This window comes from Manacus candei, unplaced genomic scaffold (genome assembly GCF_025592945.1).
Source record: "Manacus candei isolate 608988 ecotype Guabito, Panama unplaced genomic scaffold, ASM2559294v1 h1tg000010l, whole genome shotgun sequence".
Taxonomy (NCBI): Eukaryota; Metazoa; Chordata; class Aves; order Passeriformes; family Pipridae; genus Manacus; species Manacus candei.
In genome coordinates this window covers 1,216,957-1,230,684 of record NW_026138058.1, presented here as the reverse complement: position 1 = coordinate 1,230,684, position 13,728 = coordinate 1,216,957, and the positions used below count along the sequence as shown (strand labels likewise).

Here is a 13,728-nt window from a genome sequence, read left to right as displayed (position 1 = left end):
TTTCCGGCCAGGGTTCTCCCACTATACCACAACAGTAAAAAGTTTCAGGAATAAAATAATTAATAATGCTGACATTTAAGGAAGCCTTAACACAGTTGATGGTAGAAAACAAATACAAATTCTCCCATGCTTTCACTTGATAAGAAATAGAAGGAGCAGAATGATTAAAGACTTGCATGAGTTATGACCTGGACACACGGTGAGAATATGGGCATTACAACCCATACTGCAGATGTGTTGGATGTGTGGGAAACATCCCTGATAGTTCGTCTTGATGGGTTAACTGATGAGCAGTTGCTGTCTCCCAGGAAAGAACTTTGAAACTTTCAGCAACAAGACTTTGATTCATCAAGTGTTGCTGATTTTATAGGATGAAACGTAAAAAAGTAAGTTAATATTCATGCATGAGGATTTTACCATACGGGTAGTTTGAATATGCCTTTGTACTGAAGGGGATGTCTCATTTTATAGAAAGTTGAAAGAAGTAGTGATTGGGAAAGATGGCACACTGCAAAAAAAAACTGAATGGAAGAATATGAAAGTTTAATGAGAGTAAGGAGTTGGACATCAGCTTATCTGGTTATATTGTAAAGAGAGAAACGGCAACCTCAGCTTTAGAAGCAGTGATAGTCATATGCTCAAGCAGAATATAAATCTTAAATATAAACCTAAAACAAACTAGCCTGTTAATTCAGATTAATGATGCCACTGCAATTTAATCTAAAATCCATCTGAAAAGCAACATGCCGACCTAGGTTCAAGATAGAGAGTGTTTTCCCTTGGTGACTTCGTTCTTTCAGATAATCTACTTTGTTTTTCTATAGGTAGGATTGCAATGAGTGCCTCACTCTACAAACAGTTTCTTCAATCAGGAAATAAGGACGAATTGGTATAATATTTGGAATATTACACCTGCCCCGGCACAGCCGAGCGGACGCAGGCAGCGCCGGCCCTCACACAGCGCCCGCCCCGCCCACCCCGCTCCTGCGCATGCGCAGCCCTGGCAGCGGCGGCGGCGCGCGCGAAAGTTCGGTGTGGCGGCGCGAGCCGGAGGGCGGGTAAGGGATGGGAAGGGCCAGGAAGGGAGACAGGGAGACAGGGCAGGGGGAGCCTCGACGGCTCCTGCCCGGGGACTGGGAGGGCAGCGGCAGCTCCTTGCTCGTCGCTCCCTGGAGGGCGCGGGCTGTGGTGTCGGGACGGGGCCGTGCCCTGGGGCGGCTCATCCGCGCCTCGCGGGGGCCGACGGCGAGCGGCCGGCCGGGCAGGGGTACCTTGGCCCCGAGGGGCGGCCCCGGCCCTCGCTGCCCTCCCTGGCTCTGTGGGGTTGGCAGGGGAGGCGGCGGGGTCGGGCCGCGCTGCCCCCCGAGAGCTGCGCTCCGGCCGCGGCCGCCCCCGGGCCCTGCACCCCTGCCCGGGGCGCTCCGTGCCCCACGCCCCGCTGCGCTGGGCCCCGTCCGGCCTGGCCGCCAGCTCCTCCGGGCATGGGGCATCCACCGCTTCTCTGGGCAGCCTGTGCCGCGGCCTCGCCACCCTCACTACAAAGTTCCTTCCTAACGTCTAACCTAAACCCAGTCGTTCTAAGTCGTTGCCCTTTGTCACCACACACCCCTGTGAAAAGTCTGCTTCTGCCCTCTTGTATCACCCACATAGGTACTATCTCGTATTGAAGACATCTAGAAAGAGAGAGACTTCCACCTCTGTGCTGTCTGCATCTCACTATTCCCCTTCCTTCTTGGGTCTTTGGAAACAGAGCAATAATGCGTCATTTTGTGATACATCTTTGCAACCATAATAGATAGATACTTTCCTCAATGGCTTATGAATATGGGGGCAGTAAAAAGTTTCCTGCTTTGTTTCTGATTCAGCAGACCTGACAACTTTTGTATTGTGCTGTCTGACACAGGCTGTGGTGGAGGAACTTCACTACAGCATGCTTTTAAAGAATACTGTCTGAAAATGTAGCTGACCTTTTATTTAAACTAAAAACTAGGGAAGATAAGTGCTCTGTAAGTGCTGGGAGAATTTGATGTTTTCAGTTTCAGTTTTGGCTCACAAATGTGAGTAATTAAACTTACACTCCTCTCCAAAATTTTCCAAATCACCATTTCTTATGTGGAAGAATAACTAAAATAAGTAAAATGGGATAATGCTCTATATCTGTGAAGAATCCTCTAGGTAAAATTTCTGTGATGTAACAATCTAGTGATGACCCTTTGAACACTAGGAGAATCGTAAGAATCTGGAAATTATGTCTGTGTGCTTTATCTCTTTCTGTCATTTGTTTCCTCAGTGACTTCGGACAAATCATTTTCTGTTTGTGTCTCTGTTTCCTCATGCTTATGCAGAAATGCTTTTAACTCTGCAAAACTGAAGTATTTCAGTGAAAGGTATGTACTTCATTACTGAACTAAATATTAGAAGTTCTTAAAAAATGGGGAAAAATAATTTACTTAGTGTAAGAAGTACAACTCTACACTATGTGAATATCTCTGGATATAAATACCAGTACTTTACCTTTCAAATACTTGGGATCAAGAGTTTGGAATGTGTCTTCTTTTCCTATACTTGTGTAAGCTGGGAGAATGCTTGAATTTAGCAGTTGCATGGCTATTAAAAAAGCATTGTTGGAAATATGAAGACCTTTAGTGTTCATTCATAATTTAATTGAAGAAAGAAAGGCTAATCATTCTTCTCTGGATCTAAATAGATTGTGTCCCTGTTCCTACTTGTCCTCCTGACCCCTGCAGCTTAGTTGGAATATGTTCTGGCTTTCTCCCTGCCTTCTTGTAATTTTAGTTTGTACAAGTAGAATTGATTGCTGGTCCTTGATATACAAAGGAATACATGTTTTTCTTCTATATTAGAGGTCATATATGACTCCTCTGAAGAGTGGATTAATGTTCTAACTTGCTGTGTACAGTTTAATGTATGTGCTTCTGCACATACATTTGGAAACGAGGGAATTACTGTATATTTTTAAGTGCAGAACTTATATTTCTAAAAAGGAAAAAAAAAAGGTGACAAGGATTAGTGTGTATGCGGCGTCCCCCTCAATGATAGCTCAAAGTATTGCAACTGGCACAAAAGAAATACTGTTTATTTCATGGTGAAACTTTGAATTAGTGTCTAGCTAAGGTGTTCTTCTTCAGAGAAACTGAATTTTAAGGAAAGAAATTTCTCTGTATTCCACTCAAGCAATATACAAATATAGCACCCTTGGATCAGTTTTCTTCTGAAGTGTTCTGTTGAAAAGAAGTTTAAGAAAGCATTTCAGACTTGTGAAGTGGCAGTAAAAAAATCTCAAATAGTGGTTTTAAGCTGTAGGAGATGGTGTAACCACATTTAAAAGTTTAACTGAAAAAGCAGAATTTGTGTTTGGTACAAAAATTACTCATTGTCTAGGTAACTACATTCGCTTTGCTTTGGCTTACGTGAAGCTGTGTGAGAGCATAATAATTTCCAGAACTGTGTAATGAAAACTGTGTAGTACCAGTTTATGTCAGGTAAGCCATGAGGTACGAAGTGATGCATTAACTGGCAGATTTGGTGTAGGAAAATGGGTACAAACAATAAACTTTAACATCAATTTTACAATTATTGCTAAAACATCTAACTTGGTAAGCTCCTGTGGGGATGAGCTTCTCAGTGTCATGAAAGTTTAATGTGAAATTTGGGCTCCTGTGAGACTAGCAAAAATTTTTCCACTGATGTAAACAGAACCAGCATTTCATTCCTTTTCGTGTAACCTGCAAAAGAAGATCTCATTTATGAAGTGTTTAGACTACTGATTTCAGAGACTCATGGACAATCGATGTGTGATGTTACTGTAACTGTTAGTGAAGCTAAACTAGTGTTAGTGATGATAGGACTTTTTGCTAAGTGATGTAAAATATCTTACTTTTATTTTTATGTTACCAGATACCAGAAACAGTTCTGCCTCTTGTAGTTTGGAGGTTGAATCAGACCTAATGCCTCTTTCCAGAGTTGCATTTATTTTTTGTTTGCATTCTTTTTAGGTGCAATTTCCCTTGTGTTATCTTTATTTCGGCTGTTGTCACAGAAGTCAGCTGAAAATGAGCTGAGTGACAAACTAAATCCAAGGATATTTTAGCATTAATTTTCACTAGAGCAATCTTCCAAAAAACTATTCCTCAGGCACAAGGAGAGATTGCCACTTTACAATGACCTGAATGTTACCCAAATAATCTTGTAAGGTTTGCTATTCAGATTGTGCAGAACAAAATATGTAAACCTTACTGAGGCAATACGTTGAAAGGAGATGTACTTCACACCTCCCCTGCTCCATTTCTAGGAGATTATGAAGATGGATGTTTGTTTGTGCTGCGGTTCACCATGCCCAGGATGTTAATTCTGGCTTCTGCTGTATTTTGTCATATATTGTTGTTACCTTTCTGTGGTAGATCACTGTACACTGCTCAGAGGTGAGCAATTCAGATATGGAGGAGCAAGCAAGGAGTTAAAGGGTGAGTGAGCAGCCCCCTGTTTCTTTCAAGTCAGACTTTTGTTTTGGAAGGCCATTTTGATCTGCTTGACATCGGTGTGCCCTGAGCAAATCTGGAATTGAAAAAAGTTTCCATTTTGCACATCCATCTGATTCCCTGTCTACTGGTATGGACAGCTTTATGTGGGCCTTGCTGGGTTTTGCTCTGGCTACTGCCGACATTGAAATTCTTCTTAATTAGTACATGTTATGTTTTGGTACTTTGCTGAATTACGTAGAACCTCCTGACAGAGATGTGAAGGTACCTTACCTCCTTGTCTGTTTTCTCCTCTTAAATTTAACTTAAAAAAACCACTTGTGGTGTTGCAGTCTTAGTAACTTCTCTGGCGTATTCCTTTCAAGAGTGGCTTCCAGTGGCTTGCAATGAGATTTGTAATGCAATTTGTGCCTAAAAATCCATTATGTGGGCTGGTACTTGCATATTTTGTATATGAAAATGATGGTTGATTGCCTTGTTGTCCTGTTAGGATTCATTATGGAAGGGTAACAAATAACATCTGTAAACTTCAGTGATACCATTCCTGCTTTTGCTTTTCCTGTGGCAAAAGATAGGAGCTAGATGGATGTGCTGAGCTATTATTTCTGCTCTTCCCGTTAGAGAAGGTTTTATTCTCAGCCTCTTGAAATGGGGTAAGTCAGAAGGAAGATCTGCTGCTGCCAGATAAGCCTGCCATTAGAACCAGAAAATTTTAGAATTATTTTTGTGTGGTTACTTTTTATCAAGTGAGGCTAATAAATCATATTTTTGGGGTCATGAAGCCTATAACCTGATGAATAGGAATCACAGAATATTCTCAGTTGGAAGGGACCCTCAAGGATCATTGAGTCCATCTCCTGGGCCTGCACAGGGCCATCCCCAAGAGTCCTGAGAGCATTGTCCAGACACTTCCTGAGCTCTGTCATTCTTAGTGCTCTGACCACTTCCTGGGGAACCTGTTCCAGGAAACAACTGCCCTGTGGAAGGGGATGGCTTTATTATGATTGAACAGTCCTTTTGCAGGAACAGGGAGGTGTAATGTTTTCAGAGCGTTCTAGAGAGGGACATGTGGTATGAATCCCAGCAAAGCTGGCTTCCTCGGGGCAGCAAGTCTTCTCTAGTCTGCAGAGCAACAGAAAGCAACTGGAAGCATCATTTTGCTGTTTGCAATGTTACCTATGCAAGAGGTTTAATACATACACTGCCCACGAAAGTGGCACTTTTAGGAACCTGCCACAGTCCCTTAAAGATGAAAATTGGGCTTTTTTTCCAGCGAGACCTGGTAACATAATTCAGAATAAAGCTCTGACAACTGTTAAGGTGTAAATACAGGAAATAAATAAAGAGGAGCAAAATAGAGGAGTTAATTACTTTCTCCAGGAGAATTGTTAGACTAAACACTGAATGATAATGTCAGCCGTCTCTGGTTGACAGCTATTTAGTTTGCCAGATTTTGCAGATTTCTTTTGGCAAAACTGTGTTCTTTGGTTTTATTTACAGAGGAAGTTATATTTACATGCAGTTCATTTCAGTTTGCTATTGCAAATGGAGCAGGTGCTTGTGATAATTTTTTTTTCTGATTTTATTTTACTGTGCAATTAGTGTTGTGATGCAGAAAATATTAGTGCATATTAAATTAATCACATTCTTGATCAAGGATGAATTGAAGCACATACTAAATGCTAAACGAGTGCCAATGGCCTATAAAAATAATACAACCGTTCCTAGAAGTGTCACTTTAATTTACTCTTCTGCTGATTTCAGGATAATTTTATAAGAATGTGAATTGATGGTATTCCAAAGAGATTATATTCAGTTCCTAAGAGTTGCTGTAAGGGATTCTGCTACCATTGAATTGACAAAAGTAGTTCTTGTCTAAAACTTTACAAAAGTGCACAACCTTACCTGCTCCCCCAAAAGAGAGTACAAATAAAGATTTTTACATGTGTCACTCTAAATGGTTTATTTCCCCTTTTTTTTCAAGTATACATACCACAGTTTATTCCAAATATGCACTGCAAATTACCTGCTCTCTTAATCATAGGGATCACATGTTCCTTATTGCTGATAGATTAGAATTTTGAGCAGTTTCAGAAAATAGATTGCAGACAAAAATATATTTATGTGTCCTTTAATCCGCTTTAGAAATGGACATAAAACTCCTCCATGTTTGCCCATGAATATGTCAATGAATTGAGCATTGGACTGCAGCTAAAATTTCTAAACTCTGTTTTGGAAACAGAACTGTGTTTCGCTTTCGTCAAGAAAACCGGGAAACTGTCCTGGTTCAGAACCAGGATAGGTTCTGAACTCTTGAGTGTATAGTTGGAGGGTTTTTTGGTGCTTTTTCCTTTGCCAGTGCTTTCATACAAGACAAGTGTGGAAAATGCACTGCATTTTGGGTGGAGATTTTGAATAGCACTGAATGTAGAACTAGTTTGTTTCCTTTGTGACCAGTGCAGGTCTGTTGATGGGAGAGTACTTTGCTTGTATCCAAGACACTCAGGACACATCTCTTAAGGGAATTAGCTATCAGAAACAATTAAAAGTGCACACTTGCAGTTAGCATTGTGTGGAATAGATACACTTCTTACGTTTCCTTTCACTCATGGTTTGTGCTGATGTTCTCATTTTTGCCTTTTTTTAGTAGTAGTAGATAAAGAAGAATAATGTACAACTCAGTCTTTTTTATATGCCAGTGGCTCTGGACAGGCTGAGGAATTAATAAGGAGTCTCACCAGACCAGCAATCCAGTTTATTTAGCTGTAATTAAGAAGGGAGATAAAACACCTCCCTTACTGTGGAGCTGGGCTTTCAGGCTTCTGGAAAAAACCACATTGTGATGGCTCTGCCATTCTGCATCCTGGCATAGTAGTAATGGGTACTTAGTGTATCAGATTAACCTGCTTGCTTTGCTTACCTCAGATCCTCTGTTGATACACAATCAACTGGTAACTGGTCCCAAAATGCTTGGGTGTTTGTGGTTCCTCTTTTTTGTTTGTTTTGATTTTCCTTCTTTTCTCCTTTCCTAAAAGTTTTAGGAGCCGTTTTGTTAGGGGACTGGTTTTTTAGTTATTTGGGAGGATTCATCTTATCTGGGAAGATCAGATAGGCTCATTAATTTACTCACATGTGTAAGTTCAGTTGCTGGCTTTAATTTGTTCTAAAAGTCTTTCTTATGTCCCTATGATGATAAGTGTGTTTGATGGCTGATTGCTGCTGTGATCTGTGTCCCTTCAGTCAGCTATGGGGATGAAGGCTCTCGTGGCCTGTTTTGGTACTCACAGAAGACCAGGAAGACCTTGGCTCTGCATAGATCCCTTAAGAACTCTGCTGACAGCAACAGTTGCACATAGAAATGGGAGTGTAATAAAGAACACAAAAGCAGTGGCTTTGCTTACTTGGCTTTGCACAAGTTTAGGGCAAATATGCATTGTACTCTAGCAATCCAACAGCTTTACCTCAGTTGTTTTTTTTGTTTTGCTGGACAGGATTCAAACTCAAATAATAGCTGTAATTCACTATGGGGTATTTTTTTATGTATTACTTATAGAAATTAATCAAGTTTATTAATGATCTTCAGATTTTTATCTGGCTCAGGTTCCCATGCTGTACAGATGCTGTGACTGTAAGGGCTAGCTGCATAAAGCAAGCTTGGTTTGCAGGGCTGCTGTGGAGGTTCTGGCTTATTTTTTTGATTTGTAGCTTACAAAGATACACATTCACTGATTTCTGTGGCATCTATGAGTGTCTGAATTTGTTTCCAGGTGGGCAACAATTCTTTTCTAAAAGTGCCACCAAAGTCATGTTACTTGACAGTTGTCTTTACAGTTTTGACAGAAAGAACAATGATTGAATACCTCATTTACCTCATTTGATTTGAGGAGCTCATTTGCTCTTTCAGCCTAAGAACTGTTTCTTTCAGAAGCATTTAAAAGTTGTTGTAGTGCCTGCTGTGCTATTCTCTGTTCTTCTGTCAATGAAAAATATAATAATAAAGCAGAAAAAAAAATTGGCTGTTTTCTTTTTTTATTATCTTTTCCTGGGGCAGTTTGGTTAGATTTTAACATTCTGGCTTGGTGATAATGCTTATCTCTCAAAGAGCCATTTTTTACAGTGAAATGTGCCATTGGGTATAGATCATATATGATAAAGCTTTTATTTATTATTGAGTTGTATGTAAAGCTGCATATGGTTGTATTTTTTCTTTCTCCTTTGTACGGTAGTACAAACAACAACAGAGCTGAAATATTTAATTTGTTTTCTTTAAGGAGAATACTCTTTTTGCACTTAAAGCTAATGATAAATTAGAAATATAGAAATTACAATGAGCAAAGGCCTTCTAATCCCTTTTCTTTTGATTGTGTCTTAATGCTTTAATTTATCTTGGAACAGACATTTTCAGTTTTTCATCATGCATAGCATTCTAAACAAATGCACACTCACATTGTTCTAATATTTTCTGTGTGAGATATTGATGATGACAAACTGAGATAAGAAAAGCATAAGACACATCTGGGTGGTACATTCTGAGATAATTTATTGATTACTGTGTCCCCTTTTGCCATTTTGTCATAATGGGGTTATTAGTTTACCCTCTTTATACTACAGATAAAATTGCCAGCCTCGTGAGATGTGAGCACAGACACCCCCTACACCCACTTTCACTGTGAACACAAAACAAGTTAGCAGAAATCCTTCTTCATAGTTTCATTCTTGGTTTGAAGACAATGTTTATTGCTGCCTAATGTGGAGTTATAATCTCTTTCTCAGGATTGTGTAATGGCCCAGGACACTACAGTGCCCAAACTGAACTTTGAATATTGGTTGGATAAAGCTGTTGAATGGGGTCAAGCCACTACATTGGAATCCCAGAAAGATGTGTGCCTTCACTTGCCCCAGCTGCAGGAGTTTCTACATCAGCTTTATGAAACTTTAAAAGATGTGGTAAGTAACCTTAGAATGAAGAGTAACCTGTTTTGAAGACACCCTGCAAAACAATCTGCACCATGTTTTGATAAAACCAGAAGCTACAAGTAGCAAAGAAGTTTGTGTTGTTGACCTAATGTACTGCTGGATCAGAGGGGCAAATTGGGGAAACAGTCACAGTTAATGCAAACAGGAGTGTGCTTCCTGTTTCCCTGATTTATTGGGAAAAGAGCTTTTTCTCCTTCATTGGTTGATGTCACGTGAGATTTCCCAGCCAGTGCTCTAGCCTCTTAACAAAACTCTTTAAATAAACAAGAATTTGATTCTGGTTGTCAGGTCATAAATTGGATGATTTAAAGGGCTTAACGTGTAAATCTGTAACTGATCCTTAAAACCTTAGAGGGTCTGGTGACACGTTAACCCCGGTGTTATGGCACACACAGTGAATTCTGGCGGCATGGGCAGACCACTGACATGTGCTGCTGCCTGTTCTGCTTAGTAGTTTAATTGTTGCCTGCACTCACTTGAGTGCTTTTTATAAAAGTAAATTTAGTTGTTTCTGTGTTTAGTTGTTTCTGTATTTTTCTGAGCATGGCTTTTTCAGTGTATATGTTCAGTATAATTAGCTTTAGAAATACTGCATTATGGCATAAAGCTTGCTTCTTATGGAGGTACTCCTTTTTAAATATTCTTCTTATCTGAAGACTTCAGAAAAGGGTTTGTTTCTGAACTGAATTTAAATTTTAAATAAAAGATTTTTGGGGAGTGGTGTTTCTTCCTATATTTATGTATCTTTTTCTTAAGAGGGGAGAAAAAAAGAACATTGCTACTTCAGGTAATCTGAGGCTTGGCCTGAAATGGACCTTGTGAATATGGCCCCAGAAAGTCTGGGCCTAGCCCCAAACGTGAGACAAATGTAAGGAATTTATTGCAGTACCAGGAGATGGTTATCATGTTATGCATGTTATCTCAGCACAGCACTATTTTTCAAAGCCTTCATTTATTAGATAGTAAAGCTACAAAAATGGAAAAATAAGACTGATTACACAGGATTGTATATAGACTACACTGTTTATTACTTTTATAGTGAAGCTGCTTTCTATTTGGTTAGAAGTTAAATGTCAGTTTGTTACTGGCTAGTCATTAAGTAAGTTAATTTAAAGAAAGCAAGCAGAAGTAGCAGAAAGATACCTAGTTTTGTGCCATAGTAGGTATTAATTTCTTCTGAAACCGTGAGACTGTATTAAAGCAGTGAGGATCAACAAAAATGTATGTTAATAGGGCTTTTCATACAATGGGATCTTGGTTACTGTTACTGTTCTGGTTGCTGGATGTGAGGCAAATGAACTAATTTTCTACCATAGTTAAGTATTAGGTAAGGAAATTGCTTATGTTAAGTTTTAACTTACTTGAATTATGACATTATAGCAAATTTCAGGAAGTTCTGCTTTTATTACAAACCTGCAGGTGTTTTGCTTCCAGACGATTTCACAGTAAAACCATTGGGATTGTAATTTATAACAATCTCTATCATTACCAGTTCTGCTAACCTACTTTTGACGTGCAGTATAATTACTATCTTTTTGCCTGTTTTTATGTTTTAGCAGGGTTCAGTTGCAGCAATCCAGCAGTTCCCTTTAATTGGACAGCTTTTAGGAAGGCTCTGTTGGAATCCTGTTGTTATAGGATATGGTAAGAACATCTAATGATATTCCTGTAGCAGTTCCATAAACTTAGTTCCAGAGAAATTAACATAATACGACTTGTTATAGACTATAATTTTTTTCCATAAAACACAACATTCTTTTTTACTAAAGTAAAATTTTGAGATGAAAAGACTAGCCATGTTGCTTAAAATATGTGGCTTTGAGAACTGTTAAGTTTGCTTTTGGATCTAATGACTTTCATGGATTAGTTACAGAATCTTGACTTGGGACCAGTAGGTTTTAAACCCAGTGAATGTTTAGGTGCATCATGATCTCCAGTCTTATTTTCTTCTTATATTGATTACATTTTGATAGGATCTCAAAATGTATAAAATCTAATGCTTCCAGTGACTTTCAACAGAAGTCTCTTCCAGTTACGTATCAGAATATTCTATTAGATATGCTAATATAGGAGATTTAACCTTTCTGCTACTTACATTTTTCTAATTAGTGTAAAGTTCTCCTAAGTTATGATTGAGTTTGTTTTTATTAAATTTATTCTGAACGTGTATTTTCCCTACCTCTCCATCCTCAACTAGTGAAAATGCACATAGAGTCAAAATTAAAACAGTTAAGTGGTGGCACAGGAAAAAAACATATGAAAAAAACAAAATGCTGTTACTGGTAGTGAACATGTGTGTGGGTGAGATTATAGAAGAGAAAATAAATTGGGCACAGGAAACCTGTTGAGAGGGAGCAGACACTCCTTGTGCTCCCTCACCAGCAGTTCTGTGCCTTTTCCAGGAATTGAGATGTTGATATTTTGATAAATCACTTGGGACCTCCTTTTGAGCAGAAACTAGTTCTGAGCTTCTGTGTGAGGCCCTTAAAATAACCTTTAATCAGCCTGTTGCTCTTATTAAGAAAAAAAAATATCACATTTTGTCTCTTCTGCTTTTTGCTTCCTTTTGGGGAAATCCAGGCAAGGCCAATGTTGTGTTCACCTAGAGGGGTTATTAAGTCAAGCACAGTGTATGTGCTGGTTTGGCTTTGCCTTCAGTCAGCTCCAAGCACAGGCAGAGGGAACTTGTCCACAAAACACACGGTGTGTGTAATGTCAGCACTTCTCCCCTGAAGGGAAAATTTGGGAAGAGACAATAGACAGAACACTGTCTAAACACAGTCCACAGACCACTTTTGCAGACCAGCAAATGTGTGCTTTTTGAAAAGCCTTTTTGTACTTTATAGATGTATTTTTTGCAATGTAAAGGTTTCCCTTGTAATCATAGTTTCTGAGAATGTAACTGTTGATGTTTACAATTACACACATGCTTTTCTTCTAAATTTTCGTTTGGAATATACAAGTGTTTAGACTCAAATTTTCTGAGCTGACAATATATTGTTTAATAGAAAGTACCTTCATCTATATTTTTCATCAAAGCTGAAAGCCATCTGTGTCTGCTTTTGGCTCCTTTTCACAACAATCCCAGCAATATGTTCTTGGTTTCCTCTACTTCTTTGCTCTTTTTTGTGTCCCTTCAGCATTTTCTGAAGCTGCAAAAGCACTTTTTCTGCAAGTTGATTGTTACCTCTGAAGTTTGCTTGAGAGTAGAGTTTTACTACAGGGTTTTTGGTTTTGTCTCAAAGTGGCAAGCAAGAATTCAGATAACTTTACTTGCTAAAAGTGGAATCCTTCACTTTCATGCTTAAAGATGAATCAAGGGGATTTTCTGACATCAGTAGACCTGAAGATGTCTGCTTACACATTCCCACCACTTCCTCTTCTTAGAGCCACCTGAGCACCCTTTGGACTGCTCCATTTTAGATTCAGCAGTTTTTCGTTTTGTTTGGCACTAGTTCTGAAGATATTCTTTAAGATAGTGCTGGCTGTAGCAGATGCTGACTCTCAAGTGGGTTTCATGTAATTTCTCATTTGGATAAATAGCTCATTCAGGCATGTGTCTGAGGCCAGGCCACCCTAGCAGTAGAAGGAACTAATTTTGTTCAGTTCAGTCTTTCATACACATAAATGGAGAAGGAAAAACCTTATACTTCTGTATCATGTCCAAACCACAATACCTATCACCTTAAATGGCTGTCTGTTGGTGCTGGAAGCTGCCATGGCTGACCACTGAGTGCAGGAAGCGTGGCCTCTGAGGGAAAATAATCTGCTCATAGACACTCCTGGGCAGGAGGTGACCACGTTGACCCTATTTAGAATGCTAACGTGAGGGAAGCACGACTGCAGAAAATCTCATGGCTCTACTTGTGGTCCTAAACCACAAGGGATACATGAGGAATTCAGTCTTGGTAAGGAATTCCCAATGTTTTTTTCTGTGGGCTGGGCTATCTTCTCAGTAGGACCCTCCTGGTTTGGGTTTTGAGCCCAGACTAACACTGAAAATGCTGGGGGCTTTCCTGGGGGCTCTGTGTGTCAGTGTGTGTGTGTGTGTGTGTGTGTGAGTGTGCTTGTGGGTGCATTCACATCCACAGGAAGCTCAGTTTTAGCTAATCAACATTTTCTGATATATTTCAATAAAATTTTACAACGAGCTCTAAAAATAATATTTCTGGCTCTAAGATTAGAGTTTATTTCCTTCCATCTAGCCCCACTCATGACAGGGTTTTTATAAACTGCCTGTATCTCAGGATGA

At 39.5% G+C, this 13,728-nt stretch overlaps 1 protein-coding gene across 3 annotated transcripts in view; it reads left to right on the top strand.

Annotated features, from left to right (window-relative positions):
- Positions 1 to 1,004: 1,004 nt before the first annotated feature.
- Positions 1,005 to 13,728, top strand: part of FANCC (FA complementation group C) — a 64,925-nt gene continuing 52,201 nt past the window's right edge. The window contains exons 1-4 of one of the 3 annotated variants that reach the window (XM_051777364.1): positions 1,005 to 1,058; positions 2,291 to 2,387; positions 9,273 to 9,446; positions 11,033 to 11,120. In XM_051777364.1, coding sequence (XP_051633324.1) covers positions 9,282 to 9,446; positions 11,033 to 11,120 — 253 coding nt within the window. In that variant the 5' untranslated portion in view covers positions 1,005 to 1,058; positions 2,291 to 2,387; positions 9,273 to 9,281. Of the gene's footprint in view, positions 1,119 to 2,290; positions 2,388 to 9,272; positions 9,447 to 11,032; positions 11,121 to 13,728 lie in introns of all 3 variants that reach the window. The other 2 variants (XM_051777365.1, XM_051777366.1) reach the window with 2 other exon arrangements.